Consider the following 26591-nt stretch of genomic DNA (forward strand, 5'->3'; position numbering starts at 1 on the left):
ATGGTGCTGGGCAGTTTGAAACTGATGTCTTCTACCTTCCATTCTTCAGTCAGCAGCATACGTGTGAATCCGTATATACCTCTTTTTCTGTACATCAAATTTCAAAGGGGCAAGCACCTAATGTCACTGTCCCACTTACACAGACAACAGTACACTTAACCTCTCCGTCCTAAAGTAGACCTTCCCAGGTTAGGTCCAGTTGCTTTTTTGGTTCTTACGGTCTGGATCTCTATGTGACACGAATTATTGTTGCTCCTCTGTAAGCCTTCCTTCTCGTGACCTGGAAGCTCATGGCCGTCATTTCAGTGAGCAACCCCTTCCACCAGAACAACTTGACATCTGGTACTCGATATGCATCATCTCATGTAATCCTTCTAATAATCTTGGGGAGTCAGTATTTCACAAATGAAGAATCAGTCATAGAGAATTAGGTGATTTGCTCAAGTTCACACAGTAGCACTGTGGAATCTAGACTAAGGCCTAGATGTGAGTGGGGAGTTAAGTCTATTTAAAGATAATCAATATTCTATCCATATTGCCTCTCAGCACCTGAGGACCAACCATACTGATGGCCACCTTTGCCTTTGCCTTTCCACAGTGCTTTATTTATCTTCCAGAGCAATGGTTGGGAGGTGGGAAAGAGACAGCAACAAAGAATCTGAAGTGCTTTACGGAGCATTTGGCTCCAGGTGTAGAACGGCAACTGCAAAAACAGGCCATGAAGCAGAAAGTGCTCAATTTATTCTTTGAATTAAGTGACAGAAATAGTTCTGTGGTTCTCAGATGGCTCTTATAAGATGGCTCGTATGACCCTTTCTTTACAAAAAGAAAAACCTCACATTAGCCGGGCATGGTGGCACACGCTTGTAATCCCTGCGCTTGGGAGGCTGAGACAGGAGGATCGCACAGGTTCGAGGCAGCCTCAGCTACTTAGGCTCTCAGCAACTCAGTGAGACCCTGTTTCCAAATAAAATATAAGATAGGTCTGGGAGTATAGCCCGGAGGTAGGAAGCCTCTGGGTTCCATCCCCAGTACCACCAAAACAAAAAAACACAACAACAAAAAACCTCACATTAATTCATAACATATAGGCAGACTGAAAATAAGGTATCAGTTGTTTCCAGATTTTTATATTTTCATGTATTAGTATCAACATATAGAACCTCTCCAGAAACAAGTGCCTAGTACTAATGACAGTGTGCTTCTGTGATAAGCTTGGCTACACAGGGCACTAACAAGTTAAGTTTCAAGAAGGCTAAACTGAGAGCTATTCCAAAGCCAGAGGCCATACATACTCAAGAAGTTGAAACTTTTAACTTGAAGGCCTAGGCCAGATTTCTGAGTTTGGAACTCAGTGGCTAATTTTTAGTTAGAAAATATGTATTCAGTAAGAGTTGTGTTATTACTGAAATAGAATAAGCAGCTGGATAGTAAAATATATCCTATAATGACTCTGTATAAGGAAACGTGTAGGGCATAGGTTCTCAAAGTTGGTGACACTGCCCCTGGGGAAGACACTGGAAAGATCCAGAGGGGCAGGGGTAGCCTCAGGTGCAGTTCAGTACGGGAGGGTTAAATAAAAAAACAAAGTGACAGTGGAAGTGCCCAGGGATGCACTGGGTGTTCTCTCTCTCTCTCTCTCTCTCTCTCTCTCTCTCTCTCTCTCTCTCTCTCTCTCTCTCTCCTCTCCTCTCCTCTCCTCTCCTCTCCTCTCTTCTTCTTCTTTCCTTCTCTCTTTCTTCTCTTTCTTCTCTTTCTCTCTTCTTCCTGAAAAGGGGATGATAAGCCAGAGTTTGGGAATCTATACTAGAGTGTTGGATTCTCAAACCATGGATAATTTTGCCCCTGAGGTAAATTTTGGCAGTGTCTACAGACATTGTTGGTTGTCACAAGTGGTAAGAGAGGGGCTCTTGACTCTGGTAGGTAGAGTCCAAAGATCATCATCCAGTGCACAGGACGGCCTCCACTACAAAGGCTCAGAATGACAATAGTGCCAAGCATAAGAAAGGCCACGGTAGAGTCATCATTGGCAGGAATGTGTGTAGTAAGCCAAAATTACTAAAACAAAAAGAATATTTAATGAGTATAGGCCAGGTACCTGACATTGGGGATTATAAGTAAATAGAGCTAGTGACCCTGGTATAAGATCTAAGAGGAGATAGACAAGAAAAATAATCATTTCAACCTGCTGAAGTATTAGAGCTGAAATAGTGCTTTGGGATAACAAAGAGTAGTTGCACAAGTATGTTGCCCATAGGCAAACCTTCTGACTGAGCATGGGTTACTCCCAAGGCCAGACCAGATTCAAGGGGAGGGGAAATAGATCCCACCTCTCAATGGGAGGCATGGAAAGTATTGGTGATGTCCTTAATATGTCATACGTACTTAATAGCAGTACCTGGTACCTACTATGTAGCAAACATAAGTCACCAGTAGTTCTGTTATTTCACACTTTCTGAACATAAGTGAGTCTTGGCATATGTCATTCTGGAGGCCTGGAAACTTTTCTCTAAACTGGGTAGATGAAGAGATGAAAGGTTGTATGGAAGGAAATGACATCCCACTTTTGATTCAGTTGTCTGCTTAGATTTTTTTGGAGGGGGGTTGGTACTGGGGATCCTGGAAACCCTTCTACCTCTGGGCTATACTCCCAGACCTATTTTTATACTTTTTTATTTTTGGAAACAGGGTCTCTTAAGCCAGCGCGGCTGGCTTCGAACCTGTGCGATCCTCCTGTCTCCGCCTCCCAAGCGCGGGGATTCCAAGCGTGCGCCACCACGCCCGGCCGTCTGTTTAGATATTGCTCCATCAGAAATGCTTCTTCACCCATCACCCTGTATAATATAGCATCCCCACCGCTACATATCTTCATCAGGTCACCTACGCTGAATTTACTTTTCTTTCTAGTACATTTCACTGTCTACTTTATTTTTGTCTATATTAATACCTGGTATTTATTTTGTTTAGTGCCATATACTTAGCACAACTCTTGACACACAGCATTTAATGCATATATTTTGTGTTAATGAACAACAAGCAACTGAGCTCACTTAACCAAAAGCATTTTGAAAGCACTTTTAGATAGAATACCATACATTACACACACACATTCATGTGTGCCTACTTAATCTTGTGCTTGCCTTGTACTAATCGTCATATGGAATTAACATGTTTTTATTTTTTTAGGGAAATAATCTCACAATTAAGAATCCTCTTTTGGCCGGGCATGGTGGCGCACGCTTGTAATCCCCACACTTGGGAGGTGGAGACAGGAGGATCGCACTGGTTCGAAGCTAGCCTAGCTGGCTTAAGAGACCCTGTTTCCAAATAAAAATATAAAATGGGTCTGAGAGTGTAGCCCAGAGATAGAAGGGTTTCCAGGAACCCCAGTACCACCAAAAAAAAAAAAAAGAAGAAAAAGAAAAAAGAATCCTCTTTTGAGCCGGGCATAGTGGTGCATGCCTATAATCCCAATATTTGGGAGGCTGAGACAGGAGTATTGCAGTTCAAGGACAGCCTCAGCTACTTAGTGAGGCCCTTTGCAACTCAGTGAGACCTTGTTTCAAAATAAAGAGTAAAAAATAGGGCTGAGGGTGTAGCTCAGAGGTAGAATGCCCTTGGGTTCCATCTCCAGTACCACACACACACACACTAATAATAATAATAATAATAATAATAATAATAATAATAATAATAATAATAATAAAAGGATCCTCTTGCTTCCACTCAAAAGGAGACTATATTATATGGATAAGAATTTAAGAGGGAAATTTGATAGCTTAGTGTATTTTGTTTTTAGGTTGGTTGTTAAAGATGACAGAGTTTGGTCACTGTTAAAGGTTTTTGTTGTTTTTGTTGCTATGAAATTGCGTTTCTACAGCATGGTCTGTCCATAAAATTATATGACAGAAACTGGACATGGTGTCACATGCTTGTAATCTCAGTAGTTGGGAGAGTGAGACTGGAGGATCTTAAGTTCAAGGCTAACCTCAGCAACTTAGTGAGACCTTGTTTCAAAATAAATAATAAAACTGCTGGGAGTAAAGCTCAGAGGTAAAATGCCCCTGGGTTCCATCACACACACACACACACACACACACACACACACACACACACACACACACACTGTATGACAGAAAAGGCCTTGGAGTAGGAAATGTGTCCTCCTGGGATCAAGTTAGGACTTACCTTGGGATACACATAAGTAGCCAGTGGCTGAGAGACTAATTTCTATAGTTCAAATTTATATAAATTTGGTCTAATTGTTTTCCATATGGCTTCCTATTTAAGTTTAAATTTATACTGGAGATATGGTTATTTTGCTATTTCAGTGGAACTGTTTAATCAGCTTTAATGCTGCCCTGGGTAAAGTAAAAACTCAGTTCCTTCTCTCTTTCTGGGTTTTTCTGGTTTGCCACTCTCAAAGCAGAAAAAACAGCAGTGAGCAGCACTGCTTCTGCCGATTTTGCTTTTAGTAAATTTGCTTCAGTAATCCTCTTCCAGTCTTCTTTTGTGCTACATATTTGAACCATAAAGCAAAAATTATACCAAATGAAATTTTCAGGTTTCTTTTGAAATATCACAAACCTTAGAAGATTTTTTTGTGGTTTCTATTTTAAATTCTAAAAAGTAGGTCAGGAGAAATACCCTACTTTAATTGGTTTAATTAGAAGTAGAATATTATAGGATATCTCACTTTGAAGTATAGATTCAAATAAGGAGAATTATACTGAGATTAGTATCGCTTAAGGGTTTAATTTAAATAAGATATATTTAATTATAGGTTATAATTTCTTGAAAATATTTTGTATAGTAAAGGGGAAGCCTAAATGTTAGAATATACCAATACATAGGGTAAAATTTTGCCATAGAATATATATTTTTTAAATTTTTTTTCATATTTTATTTTATTTATAAGTGAAACGTATTGAAAATGGTGTACATTTAGATTGTGCTTCGTGCCCTCCCCCCCATTTCTCTTGCCCCCTCCCAATAAAGAGTGTCCAGGTTAACCATGTTATATTTATACTATTACACATATTCGTATGTAGCTCCTCCATTGATCAACCTCAGCTTTCTTTCTCTCCTATCCTTCCATTATAGCTTTGCTGAGATTTCCCCTACATCATCTGGAGTCCCTCTGGTATTACCACTACTCCCTATCTTGGGCATATTAGAGAAAACATATGTCCCTTCTCTCTGTGCTTGACTAATCTCACTTAACATAATGTTCTCCAGTTCCTTCCATCGTCTTGCAAATGCTATTATTTTCTTCTTTTTATAATTGAATAGAATTCCATTGTGTGTATTTCTCATAATTTTGCAATCCATTCATCTGTTGATGGAGATCTAGGTTGGTTCCATTTGATACATGTATTTCTTACTGTACTTCTTAAATGGTATACCTGTGATTGTTATTCTGTAGGCCCTTTTTAGTATGCCGTGAGGGATGAGTATCCAGTGCTCAAATAGGCTTGATAAATATTAAATTCAAGAAATTACCTGCCGGGCGTGGTGGCGCACACTTGTAATCCCCGCGCTTGGGAGGCGGAGACAGGAGGATCGCGCAGGTTCGAAGCCAGCCACGCTGGCTTAAGAGACCCTGTTTCGAAATAAAAATATGAAAAATAGGTCTGGGAGTGTATCCCGGAGGTAGAAGGGCTTCCAGGAACCCTAGTACCACCAAAAAAAAAAAAAAAAAAAAAGAAATTACCTTCAGGATTTATTAGAGCCTTTAGTACTTCCTGAATTTCTAAGAAAGAGAATAAATAGAGCATAGCATTTTGCAAACGTATTATCTCTAGAGCACCATTTTTTCAGAAAAATGTTCTGAGTGTACAAATTGAGCCTGTTTTAGAGATTTATACCTAAAAGTTAAGGACTGTTCTTCCAGTTACAGTGATGATGTGCTGTCATTCACATATGTTGCTTAATCCCAGTTCTTTTGTCTCCAAGATGTTTTCCCAGTGTATGCCCTAAAAGTATTATATTCCAGCACTCTGCTCTGTACCTTCCATTAACTAAAGTGGTAGTTTTCAAACGTGCCTGCACATCGGAAATCCCTGGCCCCGGCGACTCTCCAGGAGTAGAAATGTAACTGTGCTCAGGATTCAGCATTTATTCCAAAACACCCTGCTGGTTCTGATGTAGTTGACACTGCTACAGTTAGCCTTGCTAACTGGTGCTTTAAAACTTCTGAGCTAAAAGCATGCATTTCCTGGATGAGGGATTAGATTTGAAATGCGGTTAGTTTGTGGCCCTAGAATACACAGACCAGCCAGCCATCCTGGAGAAAACTGTAGCATTGATGTTCCGTGACACCAAGAGATGTGCTGGCTGTAACCAAATGTAAAACAGTTGCCCTCATCCTTTATGAAAAGCAGAACCTAAGGAAATAGCTACCATATATAGGTTACCATTTGCTTTTATTTAGTTTTAAAGTAATTATTTTGTAGATGGTATTTCATTTATAAATTTAAAATAAACACCAGATTCTATTATTTCTCATGCCATTTAAGAATATATTCTCTCCTCTCCTGCTGATAGTAAATAGACATCTAACTTTAAGAAGCAACTAGGCCGAGATTCCATATTGTTTATGTTTTGATTTAGAGCTCTTCTGTGAGAACTATATATTCTCTTCCTAGTGAAACAGTCCTATAGTCCTGGAAATTCTTTTTCATCCAGTAAAGAATAACATAAAGAAAAATGATAAGAGGAATAATATAAATACTAGTAACTTGAGAGGACAACTAGTTCTACATATCTTTTGTGAATGTTGTATTATCAATGATACATGAAGCACTCATTCAAAGTAGGAAACATTCACCATTGTTTTAAGATTCTACAAGGTCTGGCCAGTGTAACAAAACATGAAACAAGTGAAAAGTGTGATTTTTAGAAGTTAGAGATGCATTTTCATTATTTGTAAACAAAATTTTATACACTAAAACTGGAGATAATTTTTTAAATAAAATATATGTTTGGTCAAATGATAAAACGAATAAGAGGTATCCAAAATATGTAGTATTTTTATATACAAACATTGTTTAATATATGCAGTCTTATTATTTCTGTGTATTAATTCATTGGTGAAACATATAGGAATATTATGCACTATCAGGTTAGAGAGTCAGACGGGAGCAGCACCATAAAAACCCAGAGAAGAGTGTAGTAAGGAAAGTCCAAGGACCATGTAAGTGCTGCAGAGAAATCGATTAAGCGATTCCTATGCTTAACTCCTGGTCATCGCCGGTTTCCATTGCCAGAGCCAGTTGGTAAAGGGAAGTAGAACCAGACCACAGTGGCTGGGGAGTGAATCTGATGTACGAGCCAAGACATTTGAGTTTGGTAGTGGAAGAGTGTTGCTGCTGTTCTTACTGTTTGTCTTCCCAGCCCTTAGTTCTCGCCCATGTGAGACTGGAAACTCCTCAAAGGCTAGATCTGTTTCTGTGAGCCTTATAGTGCATGGTTCTGCCTTGAATGTATGAAGCCCTCATTGACTTTGAGTTTAATTACTGTAGATGAAAATTCTACAATGGTTTGTTAGTGGGCAAGATACGGAATATATTTCAGTAAGAGTTCTTGTGTATTGAACTAGGCAGCCCTGGCACGAGACATGCTGTCTCTGTGCCCACAAGAATAGTTGTGTGCTGCTCACTTCTCTATCTGTTCTCAGCAGTCTCACTGCCTTATTCATGAACCTCCTTGGGCTTTTTTTTTTTTTTACAGCTATGAAACCTACACAGTTGGATACCACCATGCTTCTCCTGTCAAACTTGTGATGAAGAGGAGAGTTTGGCTTTGGAGTGCTGGGAACCTGAGCAGTTGCTGAGGACTCAGAGCCCAGCCTGATCACTGGAAAGCCCACAACACAATGAACAAACTGAACTTCCATAATAACAGAGTCATGCAAGACCGCCGGAGCGTGTGTATTTTCCTTCCCAATGATGAATCTTTGAACATCATCATAAACGTGAGTAGATCCATATTAAAATGTTTGACTGCTGTGTTTTCACCACATTCAAGTGTGACTTGGTTGAGGGGGAGATCATTACAGGAGACCAGTAATGTGGCAGAATTGGTATATTACATGTAGATGCAAACTTAGGGCTTATGTACAACTGCTTTGAATATTATTTTTCTTAGGGTAAAATTATTTGGGTAACTATATTAATAAACACACACGCCAGGTGTGGTGGTGCACGCTTGTAATCCCGATACTTGGAGGCCAAGACAGGAGGATCATGCAGCCTCAGCTACTTTGTGAGACTCTCAGCAACTTAGTGAGACCCTGTTTCCAAACAAAATATAAAATAGGTCTGGGAGTGTAGCCCAGAGGTAGAAGGCCCTGGGGTTTCATCCCCAGTACCCCCCCCCCACACACACACAAAAAAAAACACACACACATTTTTAAACTCCTTATTAAAATATAATTTTCTTCAAATATACGAATTTGTGTTCTTAAATGCTTACAGTTGTTACACAAGACCTTGATTATTTTAATAGTAGCTAAATTCTAGCCAATTTCAAGGACTAGGTACATGGATTGTGCATTTGAGCACTAAACTGTTGCTTTTATAGCTCATGAACCAGTGTCAACCCATTTAGTTAACCCTGGACATTGAAGAATAGGATACAATCTCTTTTATCGTTTAAAAATTGAGTTATAATTTATATATTGCAAAGTATAGACATCTTAGGTGTGTAGCTCATTGAATTTTTACTAGTGTGTTCACCCAGGTAGCCACCACCCAGTTCAGCTTGAGATCTAATTTTCCAGCACTCTAGAAAAAATCCTTTATGACTTTCCTAGTCAATAACCTCTACCCTAAGGGTAGCAACTATTGTGACCTCTATCACCAGAGAGGAGTTTTGCTTGTTTCAGCTGACCTTTGTGAAGCTGAAATCATGGGATACATTCTATTATATTCTAGCTTCTTTTATTCAACATTTAGCTTGTGAAATTTATTCATGCCTTTGCACATGACAGTAATTCTTTCCTGGTATTATATGATTTCCATGGCATGGCCAGGCCCAATTTTGTTACCCATTTAATGTTGATGAATATCAAGTTAGTATATATTTGGGACTGTTATGAATACAAAACTTCTATGAACATTTTAGGAGTGTACACACACACACACACACACACACACACTTGTGAGTTTATGCCCATGTGGATATATGAATCATAGAATATACCAGTGCAAAGCCTTAGTAGAGATAGTATGGTAATCAATATTATACCTAACACTTTTTAACCCCTCTCCCTATTGTCAACTTTTATATCCTTCCTTTTGCTTAATTGTATTCTGATGAAAATAAGGAAAATTATCTTAGTACAATGCCTTGAATTATTTTCCTTCCCCTATGCATTGCCATATTTTTTAATCCCATTACCCTACAAAAGAATATTTCTAAATGTTTATGCTGAGTGTATGTTACATTTAAATAGCATCATTAAAAAGTTTAGATAGGAAAAGATTCTGCTTTTAACCATAATCATTTCACTTTATTCTAACAGTCAACAATTTCTTGATTTACTCATATAACCTCATTTTTGCTAATAGGGATTATCTGTGCATCAAACCTGCCTGTTGGATGGATTTTATCGTCTCTTGGTCAGAATTTCTAGTAATGAGCTACATTCCTGGTCAGGGCACTTGAAGTTATTTTTGCATGTGCAAAGTGAAAGGCTATTATTTTTACAGCATTTGCTTTTTAAAATCTAACAAAAATCGGCAAGATTTCATTGTGGACACTGGCAAAATAAATTGAAAATATAATTCTGCTATATACATGAAATGCTGTTTGAGTTCTTTTATATGGTAATAAAAAGATATTAAGGTTTTTTGGGGGTTTTTTTGCGGGTCTGGTGATGGTACCCAGGGGCATTCGACCTCCGAGCTACACCCCCTGCCCTATTTTTAATTCTTTATTTTGAAACCGGGTCTCACTGAGTTGCAAAGAGCTTCACTAAGTAGCTGACACTCCTGTCTCAGCCTCCCAAATGCGGGGGTTACAAGTGTGAGCCACCATGCCCGGCTAGATATTAAGTTTTTAAGTATGCATATCCAGCTGGGCGTAGTGGCGCACGCTTGTAATCCCCACGCTTGGGAGGCTGAGACAGGAGGATCGCACAGGTTCGAAGCCAGCCTCAGCTACTTAGTGAGGCTCTCAGCAACTTAGTGAGACCCTGTTTCCAAATAAAATATAAAAAAGGTCTGGAAGTATAGCCTGGAGGTAGAAAGCCTCTGGGTTCCACCCCCAGTACCACCAAAAAAAAAAAAGTATGCATATCCAGGATATATTATAGCATAAGCACTTCAGAAACTTCCCTCACTTGTATTTCTTTTACTCAGTGAAATGTGTATATATTTGGGGGTATGTATACACACATACAGAGCATGGAATAAAATCATACTAACTGCAGTTAAGTGGAGAAGGTCAGGCAGATTTGGTGAGGAATACTAAAGGTGACTATACTTTCCAAAGAAATTAATTTATACTAGAATCTAAGCTGAAGGACATGATTTTGGAGAACAGACTGGAAGATAGCCCACCCATTTGTGCCAATAGAACTGTGGTTTTTAAACTTGAATATACATCAGGATTATTTGTGGGAGCTTGCTAGAGGTTCAGATTGTTGGGCTCTACTCCTTGGGAATGCTGAGATAGACAGTCTCTGGTAGGATGCAAGAATCTGCATTTAACAAGGGCCCAAATAGGAACTGCTGCGGGTTCTCTAGAATCTCAAGACAGACAGGCAGAGACCTGTACCTTAGCACCATGTAGTTTCTTTCACTTTCTAGAACTCTGTTTACTGGTTTATATTTTTGGTCTTGTATCAGTGGCCTAGACAGGTTAACAGTGCCTGATGCACAATAAGCGCAGGTAAATGATGCCGATAATTTTATATATTATACTTTATATAAAATTATCAGCATCATTGTGCCATGGAGAGAACAGCTTTTGTGATTGACGTTCAAGCATCTTAATCTAAAATCTAAGATGCTCTCAAATCTAAAACTTTAAAAATTAGGATTAGAAATATTCATCTACTAAAGGCTATTATGCAAATAGTCCCAAATCCCAAAAAACTTTGAATCCGAAATACTTTAAAGTCCATTTATTTTAGGTAAGGCTATTCGCCACCCTGTGTTTTAACCCCAGGCAGAAATAGATTTTGTGCTTCTTTAATTTTCTTCTTAGTATTATTAGTATAATAATCTAAGATGATCAAGACTGTGATCATGGAGTGTGGTCATGAGTAAGACAGGTTTTGTTTTTTGTTGTTTTTTTTTTATTTTTTGGTGGTACTGGGGTTCTTGGAAACCCTCTACCTCTGGGCTACACTCCCAGACCTATTTTATACTTTTTTATTTGGAAACAGGGTCTCTTAAGCCAGTGCTGCTGGCTTCAAACCTGTGTGATCCTCCTGTCTCCGCCAACCAAGCACGGGGATTACAAACGTGCGCCACCACGCCTGGTCTAAGACAGGTTTTGGAGTCACAGGATCTGGGTTGAAATCCCCAGGCCTCATTTTTGCAGGTTGGGGCCCATTTCTTAAATTTTTTTTGTTGTTATCATTTTGGTTTCTTCCTCTGTGAAGTGGGGGTAATTTTACGCTCCTTACAGGGACATTGTGAGGATTTAAAGATGTCACATGTATAAAGTGCCTGGTACCTGGGACTGTTAAGTGAACAAGTCTTTAATTGAGTAGCATTTTACTTGTTTTGATTTCTTTGAACTATTTGTACTCTTCACTAGGGTGCATTGTCACTGTCTTAAACTGCAATGGAGAGTCTGAACCCCGTGTGGGCCTGCAAAGCTTCCCATTCCAGGGCATGGAGACTCTTCTTCCATGGCGGGGCTCCTTTCTAGCAAGCATTTAGACTCAAGGAGGGATGGGGTGAAGTAGTGTGGCGGCTTTCCCACTGCTTGGAAAAATAATTCCAGGCTGCCAAGCATCCCTTCTGTTCTACAAAGTATTATCTTTGTATTCCAAAATTTAGCAATTGATATTTGCAGGTGTTATTGTAACAAAGTAACTATAGCAAAAACTTTCATTTGATCTTCAAAGTTTATAAATTATTTTTAAACAAAGAAAGTTTGTTCTCTGCCAGTGTAGTTGATAGTATGTTGTCTTTCTGAATGTGAAGTAAAATTAGCGTTTTGGTCATTTTGAATTCTTCATGAGTTGCACTTAATAGGGGTTAGTTAGATGATTTTAGTCAAACAAATATTAAATATGGAAACATGGGGAAATTTGGAAATGAAATCATGGTAGATATAAGTTTTTTTTTTGTTTGTTTTTGCAGTCCTGGGGATTGAACGCAAAAATATTCTATCTCCGAGCTATACCCCTATCCCTATTTTGTTTTATTCTGTATTTTGAAACAGGATCTCACTAAGTTGCAGAGGGCCTAAGTAGCTGAGGCTGGCCACAAACATGCAGTCCTCCTGCCTCAGCCTTCCAAGTAGTGGATCACAAGCGTGTACCACCATACCTAGCTCATAAAAGTTTTTGAGTGATAGGAATTTTGGCCAAAAAGCTTATCTTCTCTAAGACCAGAGTGAACAATTCTTTCTAGATAATACTTCAAACATTCTTATGCAGTAATAAACCCTGGACACAGCATCAAATGTTGATTTAATCTAAAAGTTGTATGTAGAATGTAGTTTTAGATAAAGCTTTAACTCTTATTCTTCATACCTCATGCTGTGTACTAAAGTTTCCATTGCTCCTGACCATTAAAAAAGTTAAGAAATTTCACAATCAGATAAAACATAGCTCGAAAGACTCATACTATGCAAATATAAGAACTCAGGCTTGTTTTCACAGTAGGTAAGACTTTATAGCCACATCCTTATTTAATTATAGTTTTTAAATAAGAACACTATATCTACTTGATGGTTGTTCAAGAGCTTTACCAAGCGAGCACCAGATACTTGATTTAAGCTAGCTAAGCTAGCGGAACAATAATAATTACACAGGAAGCATGAACAAAATGTACAGCATTATTTGGTCAACAGCCATATGGAGTTACAACAGAGTTTATTTTATGTACATTTAGCTGTGGTTTAGAATTTTATTTGTTAAATTTTATCCCAGCTGCTTTATGTCCATTTAGGTCAAACTAAAGATGAATACGTGCTCTACAACAGTATGACACTTTAGGTCTCAAATTTGTAGTATTTAGTTTGACGTATTATCATTTTGTTTAAGCTAATTTGCAAGTAAAATTATGGTAACATGAAACTCAAAATCTAGAGCCTTTTCAGTCAGTGTTGGAAATAGCATAGACCTTGTGTAGGACAGAAATCAAAGATCATTTTGAGTTGAATCAGGTAGCTGTATACACAGGGACCAAGGTGGTCGCCCACTGGCACGTTTTCCAAGTGGCGATGTGGGTTTGCCTTGATGCTGTTTTTCCAAATTGCCAAATTGCATACTTGTAAAATGGTTTGGTCTGTAAGTTGAGCAAAAGTTTATAGTTATGGAACAGAACAGAGCCGTGGAGGAACCCAGTGGGAATCAGATTCCTGGCTTCCATTCATCAAGTGTATACTGAGTGCCTACTCCATAACCTGATTATTAAGTAAGATACTGTCCCTGCCTACGTGAGTTCCTAATGTCTATTAAGCAACTAAATATGTGCTACTCGGGCCTTAAATGTCTTTAGTTCTTTCCAGTGGGGAGAGTGCTTTGGATTGGTTTCCATTTAATAATGAATGTGGAAAAGAGCAGTAAACCCATTTTTCTTACTTACTTGAAATTATCACTAATCTGAGTTGTCTTTGCATTTGGCATATTGGCATGTTTTTATTTTCCTACTCTGAGTTGCAAATGAAGGTATGATAAAAAGCCACTAGTTCACTTAACAGATTTAAAATATATAATAATTTAAACTAATTTATATCATCATTGAAGAAATTACTAGAGAATTAACACCTGTGTGGGGAAATTGCCACGTGTGTAGCTAAATTTATAAACTATCATGTTGCATGTGCACACACATGCACACATACAGAGTTATGAATTGCTGCCTTTGTCACTACTAGCTATATAACTTTAAGCTGATGTTATTTTTTAATTCTCTAAAATGAAAAGATTGCCAGGCATGGTGGCACACGCTTTTAATCCCCACTCTTGGGAGGCTGAGACAAGAGGATCACACAGCTTCGAAGCCGGCCTCAGCTAAAGAGTGAGGCTCTCAGCAACTTAGTGAGACCCTGTTTAAAAATAAAGTATAAAATAGGTCTGGGAGTATAGCCCGGAGGTAGAAAAGCCCCTGCGTTCCAGTACCACAAAAATAGATAGATAGATAGATAGATAGATAGATAGATGAGATTGAGTTTAGTGGTTTCTTAAAGTCAATCCCAACTCTAATAAACTGATGATTCTGAATTCATAGAGGCAAACCCAGCAGAATTCCTGCCCTCCCTTACCAAACACTTTATTAACATTTGAGAAAGCATCAGAACGGTAGCTTTTTAAGTTATAACAACTTTTAATTCCCAGAATTCCAAATGAATATGATTTTAAGATTGATATATTAGACAACAAAAGTGATTGATTAAAAGCCAGTTCAGTTGCCTATTGTGTAGTATATAAATATTTTGCTTAGACCATTAAGAAAAATTTCCTAGAAGACACTTTTCTCAGAAGACATACAAATAGCCTAGGGGTATATGAAAAAGTGCTCAGCATCTCTAAACATCAGGAAAATGTAAATTAAAACTACAATGAGATATTAACTTACCTGATAGGATGGCTTTTACCAAAAAGAGTTCACAAGTGTTACTGAGGATGTGAAATGAAGGGAACACTTGTAGTCTGCTGATGGGAATGTGAATTAGTACAGCTATTATGGAAAACAGTATGAAGTTCCTCAAAAAATTAAGTGTAGAACTACTATATGATCCAGCAATCCCACTCCTAGGGCTGTATCCAAAGGAAATAAAATCAGTAGGTTGAAGAAACATCTGTACTTTCATGTTCATTACAACACTATTATGGTGAACATCAATGAAAGTGTCCATCAGTGATTGAATGAATAAAGAAAGACACACACACACACACACACACGCTCACACACACACAGGAATACTATTCAACCACAAGGAGAAGGGAATCTGTCATTTGTAACAACGTATGTGGATCTGGAGGGCATTATAATATGTTAAGTGAAATAAGTCAGGCACAAAAGAACAGGTACTGCATGATTTCATTTATATGTGTAAACTCAAAAGTCTAACTCCCAGAGACAGAGTAGCATGGTAGTTACCAGAGTCTAGTTACATAGGGGAAATAAGTTCAAGAGGTCTATGTACAACCTGGTGACTATGGTTAATAATATTGTATACTTGAAATTCCCGAGAGTAGATTTTAAGTATACAACATGCACATTCATTCATTCTCATTCTTTCCTCTCTCTCTCTCTCTATCTCTCTCTATCTCTCTCTATCTCTCTCTCTCTCTATCTCTCTCTCATCTTTCTATACATATGAAAATATATTAGATGGTCTTAATATATTAACTTGATTATCTGTTTTATAATATATATTAAAACAATATGTTACACACTCAAATATGTAATTTTTTTTCATTTAAATGAGTTTTTTAGGGTGAATTCATTTCGAGTCACCCCCTCATGCCATTTTGGCATGGGGCTGTATTTCTATTTTCTGTATTTCTATCTTTTAATAAACTTCTTTAAATCTTAAAAAAAAAATGAGTTTTTTAAAAAAAACTTGCTAAATGAATTCTTTTGGTAACCAGAATAGGCTTTTCTAGGCACCTTCTGAAATATTCATTTTTATGTACACTGATTGAGATCCTTATCCCTGTGTCATCAGATTTATGAATTTTGTACAAGATTGTATTGGTACTTCTATTACAATGTTGTAAAAATTGATATGGTGTTAATCATTATTGAAATACAGCTACAAATGAAAGTGATTTCCAGGAACCAACAGTTATTTTGCAAGTGTCAGTCTGTCCAGTACCGTAAGTTGCCTGATTGTGGCCCACTACGTGGACTTAATTCCTCCCTCAAGTTGTGACTTTTCTGCCCTACAGGTTAAAATTCTGTGTCACCAACTGCTGGTCCAGGTTTGTGACCTGCTCAGGCTAAAGGATTGTAACCTCTTTGGGCTCAGTGTTATACAAAGTAAGTACTTAGACCCATCTCTGATGGACTTAGCCAACTATTCCTGAAGAAATCTAACTTATAATTAAACTCAGGCATGTAGTAATAAAACTGCAAGCAACAAAATACACTAAATTGATCTTTATCTTTACTCTAGTACTTTTAAATTCTCAACTGTTGTGTGTTTCTTATAACATTTAGGATTATAGGGCATGCATGTAGTTGAAATTTGATTATTCTTTAGGCGTCTAGATTTTTTATTGCTCTTTTTTTTGGGGGGGGGGTTCTGGGGATGGAACCCAGAGGCATTCTACCTCTGAGCTACATGCCCAGCTCTATTTTTTATTTTTTATTTTGAAACAAAGTCTCACTAAGTTGTAGAGGGCCTCACTAAGTAGCTGAGGCTGGCTGAGAACCATGATCCTCCTGTCTCAGTCTCCCAAGTACTGGGATTACAAGCATGTGCCCCCAAACCCAGCCTTGCTCTCTTAGGTTATAATGAAGCAAATTTGATTTTTATTTTCTTCCATTCAGGAAATACCTGAATCTAGGAGGGGACTATCTGAGACATTTTTATAATTTATTTTATACTTTTGATATTGCAGAAAAAACATAGTAAGACTGACTTTCTTCAAGTTATCTTGGTATTAACAACATAGTATAATAGAGATTTATGAATTGAATCTTATTTTCTGTTTTTCTCTCTCCCCCCCCCTTTTTTTTTTCCCAGACTGTGTGTCTTAGACACATTAGGGTCATTCTCTTCTGTATTCTTTATGTGGAGAAAATTTCAACCAAAGAATTCCATGTAAACTTTCTTCTCCCATAACATCTTAGAGTTAAATCATCAGGACTTTAGCCATTTCTTACAAGCTTTCTTCTTTCAAATTATATTTTGAGATTTCTTCCATTAGTCTTTTATTTTCTTCTATTATTATTATTTTTTTTATGTACCAGGGATGGAACCAAGTGGCTGGGTATACCCCCAGCCCTATTTTATTATTTATTTTGAAATAGAGTCTCACTAAGTTGTAGAGGGCCTTACAAGTTGCTGATGCTGGCCACAAACGTGCAATTTGCAATCCTCCTGTCTCAGCCTCCCAAGAACTGGGATTACAAGTGTGTGTCACCAGACCTGGCTAATTAGTCATCTTCATGCGCAAAACCTTTCATATCTTTTCTCATTATGTTAAGAAGACTTTTTGAGTGTGAAATGTATTTAATTATATTTCATACCTGGTGTGGATTATTTTCTACTGTTGAAATTGATTTAAATTTAAAGGCTTAAAGTATCTGATCAGTTCCATAAAATGTTTGAGTCTGCCAAGTTGGAAAGTATATCATGATCAACTGGTAAACCAAGCCGTTCTCCTTCAAAATTCAGTTGCTGTTTTAGGAGCGCCCCCACAGCAGGAAGCAGGAACACATGAACGCCCGTGAATCAGCCGTGTGCTTGCTCTTCAGTTTCTTCCTGGCGTAGTCTAGCCTCTAAAAACACAAATGCTAAGCTTCATCCTTGGTTAGTGTGTGCTTTTCTCTTCCTTCAAGGAAGGGTCTAAGAGCAATAGACACCTTATAAATCCTAAGTAACTTTATTACTCTCTACTCACTGTTAATTCTTACTACAGCTCTAGCCAGAATGTTAATCTTTGTTGTTTAGCAAGTCAGTCCAAAAAAACCAGTTTATAGCTTCCTTAGGTTTCAAAATAAGAGTTTTCAAGATGTTGTCTTTAAAGGAGACTAGTGTGGTGGAAGAACATGAGAACAGGAATCGGATGACCTAGTTCTGATTCTGGTTCTGCCGCTGACTAGCAGTGTGGCTTTGGACACACCACTGCCTTCTCTCATTGTCAGTGTTTTCACATGTCAAGTAAAAGCTACCGCCCCACCAGCTTTGCAGGACTGGTGTGTGCCTGAGAATGTTTTATAAGTTTTTCTTTTGTAATGTAGTTTTAGGTTCACAGCAAACTTGAGCAGGAAGTAAAGAGTTCCCATATACTCCCTGTATGTGAGCACACACATACACGCACACTCGCTTCTCCCACGGTGGACATCATGCACTAGAGTGGCACACATGTTATAATCAGTGAGCCTCCACAGACACATTATTAGCACCCACAGTCCACAGTTAACATTTCAGTTCAATCCTAATACTTATATTCAACAGGGTTGGACAAATGTATAATGACACATATCTATCAGTTTATATACAGAGTAATTTTACTGCCTTAAAAACGCTTTTACATTTATTTGTTTGTTTGTTTGTTTGTTTGTTTCTGGGGATTGAACTCAGGGGCATTCTACTTCTGAGATACACCCTCAGCCCTTTTTAAGTTTTTATTTTTTTAATTTTGAAACAGGGTCTTGCTAAGTTATTGAGGGCCTTTAAGTTGCTGAGGCTGGCCTCAAACCTACAATTCTCCTATCTCAGTCTCTCAGGTACTGGATTACAGGCATGCACCAGCATGCCCAATTTTAACACATTTTTGGATTGGTATCTGAAATTCTTATTGTAAGTCGAATAGTTTCAAAATGTATAATTTCTGAGGTACTTCAAACACTGACATTTTAAAATACAACTATTAATAATTCCAGTATCATCTAAATATCAGGAATCTAAATCCCATCTCAAGTTGTTTTTTTTGTTTTGTTTTTTTGTTGGTTTTTTTTTTTTTTTTTTTTTTTTGGTGGTGGTACTGGGGTTCCTGGAAACCCTTCTACCTCTGGGCTACACTCCCAAACCCATATGTGTGTGTGTGTGTGTGTGTGTGTGTGTGTGTGTGTGTGTGTGTGTGTATTTTTTTTTTTTTTTAATTTAGAAACAGGGTCTCTTAAGCCAGCAAGGCTGGCTTTGAACCTGTACAATCCTCCTGTCTCCATCTCCCAAGCGCGGGGATTACAAGCGTGCGCCACCACGCCCGACCCATCTCAAGTTTTGAACTTATTGTTTTGAAATATCTCTGATTTATAGAAATGTTGCAAGAATGCTACAGAACATTTACACATATCTTTCACTCAGATTCCTCAAATGTTAACATTGTAAATTTGTTCTTTCCAATCATCTATCTGCCTACCTATCTCTTCAGTTTATATATTGCAGTATGAAAAAGTTTGGACATTTATATAACCATAGTGGAGGTGTCACAGTCAGGAAATTAACACAGATATGATGCTAAAGTAAATACCCTTTGATTTTGCCAGTTGTCCTGAGAGTGTTCATTATAGGAAAGGGAATCAAGCACCATGAATGATACTCAGTTGCCACGTCTCAGCTCTTCTCATTCTGGAGCAGCTCCACAGGCTTTCCTTACCCTTTATGACCCTGACATTGGGGAGTGCAGTCACGTTACTTTGTGGAATGCCCTTTAACTTGGATTTGTTTGATGTTGCTTCATGACTAATTCAGATTATGCTTTTGGGGGACAGAAATGCCAGATAAATGCTGTCCGCTCTTCTCAGTGTGTCCTATAAGAAACACATGATGTCTCTTTATCTTTTCACTGGTGATGTTAACATGGGTTACAAATTGAATTTCTCCACACAGTTTTCTTGATATGCATGGATTCGTGTTAACACTTTCCATTCTAACCAGATTCCATGAGAGTCATCTAGCCCTTTCTCTTTCCATTATTTACAACAACTTTCTCCAGCAGTGGGAAACCCAGCTTATTTGTTCAATCATTTACCAGTTTATTAAGAAGAGTGCAGATGAAGAGATGTATATGGTGAGGTTTGGGAGGAGGGTGCAGAGTTTCCACACCTTCTCTAGGTGCAAATTTCTCCAGGAACCCCTACGTGTTCAGCTGTCTAGGAGCTCCAGAGTTCCTGAGCTGCAAAGCTCTGGCCAAATGTCAGGTGGTGAATATACAGGGGTAGGTTAGAAATATAAATGTGCTCCTGTGGTGAGCAAACCCTCTACTATTCATTATGTGGCTGCTTCAGAGGGGAACGCAAAAGAACTACAGATCAGAATCAACAGGAAGGTTTTCTGGTCTTGTCCATTTCATATTTCATCAGTAAAAACGAGATGGGATATAGTTTGAGTTAACCCAGTAACTGGATTTAAATGTCATCCCTTTTGTGTCTCTGAGACTCTTTTTTATCCCTTTCATTCAAATTAGATGACTCGATATTCTATTTATAGTAAGAAGGTAGCTTTATTCTTCCTCTTGTATTCTGACATTTTTCCAGTCAAATCCCAGTACTCAGCAAGGAGTCAGCAGTGTAGTCAAGCTTGTTTTCTTGCAGTAAAGAGACATATTTCCTTTCCAGTCTGAGTATTTTTATTCAGCACATCCCAACAGGATGCCCTCATAGTTAAATTTAGAGGAAAAGAATTAATTTTTTAAAACAATTTAAAACTTTGTACAAAATAAGAATGCTGAAGACCTCTCTTGTGAAATACATCTCTCTTTTAGAGGATTCTCTTTAAGGGGTGTGTGTACCAGCTTATTCTCACATGTTTAAATCATGTTTCATAGGTTTTGGCAGTCTTATTTTCTGTTCACTTTTTGGACATGAGCCCCTTCAAAGAATATTTTCGCGTCCATGCTTGTTTTTCATAAGATTTCTCTCTTCAAATGATTGATCCCAAAGGCAATTCAGATCATCGTTTATCATTTTGCCATGGTGTGTTTGATGTAGGAAATACGAAAAATGAATATTCTTTAGAACTATTCTTTAGAACTATTCTTTACAAATTGGAGGTCAAACTTTTCATTTGAAAAGGTGTCGTCAATGTTTTCTAATTTCTTACATGTCATTAAAATGGTGTTTCTCCCTTTTTTTCATTATTTTGCACCTATGAAAATAGTTTTCTATGAGCTAAACAAAATGAACCCAGGAACATTCCTACCACCTAGCTATACTACTTTAGCCCTATTTTTTTTTAATTCTTTTATTTTGATACAAGGTTTCACTAAGTTGTGGAGGGCCTCACTAAGAAGCTGAGGCTGTCAGTGAACCATGATTCTCAGGTCTCAGCCTCCCAAATGCGGGGATTACAGGCGTGAGCCACCACGCTCAGCAAAACGCTGTTTTTCTAAGGCTTAGGCCAGTATTGGAAATCATTGGAAGTTATGATGACACTAGACACCAAGCAGAAGTGATAGTTGGAAATTAAAGTTTCTTCCAGACATCACGTATTTTAATAGTGTGAGTTCTGTATTGTAGAAGCAAAATAATTCATAATCTCAACTAGTCTTAGCATTTTACTAAGTTTTCTTGGTAGTATATAAATTCAGACTATATTCACAGATCTTGAGGCTTTTTAAGAGTAATTTCTTTGAATATTGTTTTCTTTTAAAAGTCTCTCTTCTTTAGCATCTTACCTCCTTTTTTAATGTGCAGATAATGAACATGTGTATATGGAGTTGTCACAAAAGCTTTATAAATATTGTCCCAAAGAATGGAAGAAAGAGGCCAGCAAGGTACGGCAATATGAAGTCACTTGGGTGAGATTACATTTATAAGCAAAATTATTTTGATTTAAAAAATGTTTATTTTAGCTTTTAAAATGATAACCAATACTTTGCTTCATATAGAATGGGAAAAGGAAATAGATTATAAATATAAGTATCATATTAATTATGAATACCTTATAGCATAATAATAGATTCTGGATGTCTCTTAAATAATGTTGGATGATAACATTTTAATAATCTTGAGATAATGTTTCGAAGTGAAAAGCATAGAAAAATTATTTGTTTCTCTCCCATGGCTGTATTATCAAAACTTGTTCCAGAAGTTACAGCAATTTTAAATTGTTTTTTTACTATACTTGCATTTCATTCTTTTTATTGTACTGGTGTCTTTATTAAGGAAATAGCAATTAGATCTATGTGAAAGATCATTCACAGGGAATTTACATAGTTACCAGGGCCACTAGTCAGTCAGAAATACAATCGCAGTGTTTAATCTCAGATCTTCCAATTTGCAAAGAATTCCTGGGATAAACTGGAAGGCTACTTCAAAGCCAACTACAAAATAAGAAACATGAATGTCTAAGTAAACAAACAGCATTTTAGAATTTGGTATGTGGAATGTCAAGGGAACAAGAGAACATTTGTAATAAGGAGCAAATGGTCACCACAGGGGACAGAGCTGAAGCCAGGAGCTGAATCTCAGCTAGAAATTTCTGTGGCATTTATTTTTATCTTCCCTTATGTTGTCATTGGCATTGCTGTGAATGAGAATCAGAGAACGGGAAGTGTCCTGTTTTGCATTGTGACTTCCTAGTTTTATAGGAACCTGGCATCCACCTGGAACAACTGTGCCTTTAGAGCCACCGCTCCTTATAAGTAGATAAAGTCATCAGTGTTGAAAAAGAGTTGATCAAGTATCAGTATTATGGTTACTTTTGAAACCCATTTTTGAAGCAACTTAAACACGGCTTAGTTTTGTATGTGTCTTCATTTTAGGGTATTGACCAGTTTGGGCCTCCCATGATCATACACTTCCGTGTGCAGTACTATGTGGAAAATGGCAAATTGATCAGGTATGAGGACAATACAGATTCTTGACCTTTGCTTCCCCATAGCACTGCCTCTTACATACCAAATCAGTTACCCCTTGTTAGAATAGAAACTCTTCTAAGAGTAGCAGTTTTTTTTCTTTCTAATTTTTTTTGCACACACCTGTATCCTCAGCCCCTAGAACAGAGATACAATAGGCACACAATGATTGTATGAAAAAACGATACTAGTAGACAAGAGTGAAAATGTTAACAATATTACTGGCTCATATTTTTTTTTAACCTCACATTTTGACCAAACAAACAAACAACAACCCAGTCACTGAGACAGAACTAGCCACTTTTGAAAAGAGTGGAGAGGTTGACTAAGGAATTACATTCTTTTCTAGGGATGGAATGGAGGGGGGCAGGAACTCACCTGTAAAAGTGCATGGGTCTTTATATTAGCCTGGGTTTCCTTTCATTTACGTTTGGAGTCTTACTTCTATCCTTATCTTATTTTTATCTATCCTTATCTTATTATTTTTAGGTTAGAGCTAAGATCTGTCCTGTGAGAATCTTAGATGCAGGGATTGATTCTTCCTTCTGGAAGTAGGTACCTAAACAGTACCATGCCCATGATACAAATTCAGAATTCACCATTTAAAACATTCAGTTAATCTTTTGTATAAAATGATTCATTGATGGAAAACTTTCAGAGGTGATTTTCTTGGTTGATTAAAAAAAGAAGAAAAGAAACATAGCTGGGCATGGTAGCGTATGCCTGTAACCTCTGTACTTGGGAGGCTGAGACAGGAGGATCACGGGTTTGAGGCCAGCCTCAGCCACCTAGGCCCTCAGCAACTTAGGGAGACCCTGTTTCAAAATAAAAGATAAAATAGGGTTAGGGGTGTATCTCAGAAGTAGAATGCCCCTGAGTTCAATCCAGCACCACAAAAGAAAACAAGGAATGTGAACCCTCTTTTTACTCTATTTTTAAGCTTTGAGAAACTCCAAGAGAAAGGGGGAAAGATACATTTGGCTGGTGAATAAAATAGCTCATGATGGTTTATACCATTGCCAGATACAAATTAAAGAATAAAAAATACTGTCTCATAAAGAATGTTTTAAAGGCTGAAAAACTTCATTAGTAGTTCTCAATTTATACAATTTTTTCATCTAATTTACCTGGTAAGGATAGAATGCCCTGGAAAGAAATAAAATATATTATTTGGCCACTAATTAACCCCCTGGGGCTAACGAATGTTTAATTCATTTCTGTGCTTCTGCCTTTTTCTCCAGGGATAGACCAGTCCAAACAGTGTGTGGTCAGCATTATAAAAAGAAGTGCTCTGAAAATTCCCAAGGGAAAGAATTACATAAGTGCTTTATTTTTAAGCTCTTCATACTTAAACATGGTCTTGGTTAAAACAAACCCACATGTTATTATTATCATCTACTAATGAACCATGAATCTCATATAAACAATCAACCTAAAATACTGAGGAAGCAGATAAGCTCATTGAAATACATGAACACACTTTTTTTTTCATTTATTGATTGCAAAAGCATCCTATTTGCCCATGAACACTTCTTTTCTTACTCAACATATTTAATGGTGACTATGTTTCTCTTCTTTTTTTTTTTTTTTTTTGAGGGGGGATTATTGGGGAATTCTACCTTTGAGCTATACCCCATCCCTTTTTATTTATATTTTTCTTATTTTGAAATGGGTCTTATTAAGTTTCTGAGACTGGCCTCAAACCGACTATCCTCCTGTCTCAGCCTCCAGTACTGGATTATACGCATGTGCCACCACGCCCAGCTTGGTACTGACTATATTTTATTTTGACCTTGATGAAATATAATGAGTGCCCTATTAATTTTTTCTTTTTGTGGGAAGTATCATGGTTGTCCTGACATGTGCCTTGAAAAACATATTTATAAAGTAGCATGCACTTAATAAAAACCAGATTTAAGGGGAGCTTTCAGTTCACTCTCAGAGAAACATGAAGACAAAAGCACTATAGTTAAGCAGATTTTTTTTCTAGAAGGAAATATAAGAAGAGACTTTTTAAAAAGGTCTTTAGATGTTTATAACATACTCAGCTAGAAAACAATGAAAATGAAGAGCAAACACAAAATCCAGGCTCACCCCTAGATTTGTTCTCATTTGTGTCAAATGTAAAAAATTGCTGTGGCAAAAAATTAAAACACAGACAGCAAATGCTCTGGCTTCTAAAATGTCCTTTCTGTACATTTAGTGATATATTTACCATGTCACAGTGGGACTTTTCAGACCTCTTTGCCTTCTCTGAAGGAGTCAAACGCTGTAAGCCTTAGGAAATGTTATTTTGCTGTGTGGGCAGTCTGACTTGGCCTCCTCCCCTCCCCTGAGCAGAGCTCAGGTCCTAGCTGAGACCACCCCCTATTCAGTGAGGTGGGAGGGAGCTGCTGAGAGAGAGTCCTGCCACCAGATGGAGAGCAGGAATCGGGTTCTGTTTACATGCCGTTGCATTGTTCAGCCAAAATGTGACTTCTGTTTTCTTTTCTTTTCCTAGTGACAGAGCAGCAAGATACTATTATTACTGGCACCTGAGAAAACAAGTCCTTCATTCTCAATGTGTGCTCCGAGAGGAGGCCTACTTCCTGCTGGCAGCCTTTGCCCTGCAGGCTGATCTTGGGAACTTCAAAAGGAATAAGCACTATGGAAAATACTTTGAGCCTGAGGCTTACTTCCCATCTTGGGTAGGAGCTGCTCTCACGTTCTCATGCGTGTTTCTCTCAGAGCACATTGCTGGTTTACTGTGCTGCTTCTTGTGCTGCTTCCAGAGATGGGAACTTACGTGTCTGGGGACCGCTGACACTGCTCCTGATGCCCAAACACAAACCTAGCACTTGAGAGCGTGGCACACACAGTGTCTTGGTCGGTCGTATCGTCATATGATGGACTCGATCTGCCAGCCTCCTCTTAGCAAGTACATGGCTGTGATCATCTTACCCACTCTTGGTGGAACCGTGTTTCCTTCCTTTAGAGAAGAGTGTTACTCCTTAACATATGAGACCATTCATGGCTTTCCTGGACTGAAAAAACAAGTCTAGGTCACCTCTCTCTGGTTTCTGTGTGTGTCCCTCACAGGAGAACCACCACCCCTTACTCCAGCAAGAAAATATAGATTATTCCATTGTGGACACTCACCCGTTAGCTCCTATAAAGTCCTTTAAAATTTAAAAACTTTCTATTTTTTTAAATTCTGATTTTAAGTACTGCTCTTTTGGATCACATTGCATAATTTTTTCCATATTTCATAATTCTTAGGAAATCAGCTAAGGATTTAGTCAACACCTTTCTCTTAGCCTGCAGCTGCTGGATCGTATATAGATTTTACAGTCTAAAAGCTCAGACTACCATCTGATGAAAATCTAAGCCTCAGAGAATCACAGTGCATGTTTGAATGAGATTGTTTTCTCATAAGTATTCAAATAGTGTGTTCATGGCGTATTATGCAAGAACCAAAAATGTTTTAGAGAATTCTTCCCAGTCTTGGTCCTTCTTTGGATGAACATTCAGAATCTCCCATTCTGTGGCTGTAATTTTAGAAGAGTTAAGTAGGATCCAGAACCTGCATATGTGCTGACAGTAGATATATTTCATGGTACCAATTATTTTGAAAGAATAAACTATGATGCGTACAAAATATGCATGGGATTTTTTTCCTGGTGATTTTAAAGCCAAGAGAACCAATTTTTTTCCATTTCGTGTGATTTTTCTTCTTAGATATGCAGCGCTGCCGCCAAATGGACTTTGTAACTTGTAATATTAGCTGATTCAGCCTAGTAACATAACAGATGGTGAAAACAGAATAAAAATGGGAATTTTCTAATGGAAATTAGCCAGTTTCCATGGCCAATTTTAGAACCTCTCCCTTTCATCATTTTGGGGGTGGGGTAGTATTTACATCTTCCAACAAATGTTGCATTAC

At 37.8% G+C, this 26591-nt stretch overlaps 1 protein-coding gene across 2 annotated transcripts in view; it reads left to right on the forward strand.

The window, feature by feature from the left end:
- Positions 1–7835: 7835 nt before the first annotated feature.
- FRMD6 (FERM domain containing 6) overlaps positions 7836–26591 on the forward strand; it is a gene marked incomplete at both ends in the record, with an annotated part of 37231 nt that continues 18475 nt past the window's right edge. Inside the window, 5 exons of one of the 2 annotated variants that reach the window (XM_080708096.1) lie at positions 7836–7975; positions 16088–16178; positions 21507–21610; positions 22577–22653; positions 25170–25356. In XM_080708096.1, coding sequence (XP_080564222.1) covers positions 7877–7975; positions 16088–16178; positions 21507–21610; positions 22577–22653; positions 25170–25356 — 558 coding nt within the window. The remainder of the gene's footprint in view (positions 7976–16087; positions 16179–21506; positions 21611–22576; positions 22654–25169; positions 25357–26591) is intronic. The other variant, XM_080708095.1, reaches the window with a different exon arrangement.

This window comes from Muscardinus avellanarius (assembly GCF_963383645.1).
Source record: "Muscardinus avellanarius genome assembly, chromosome: 12".
NCBI lineage: Eukaryota > Metazoa > Chordata > Mammalia > Rodentia > Gliridae > Muscardinus > Muscardinus avellanarius.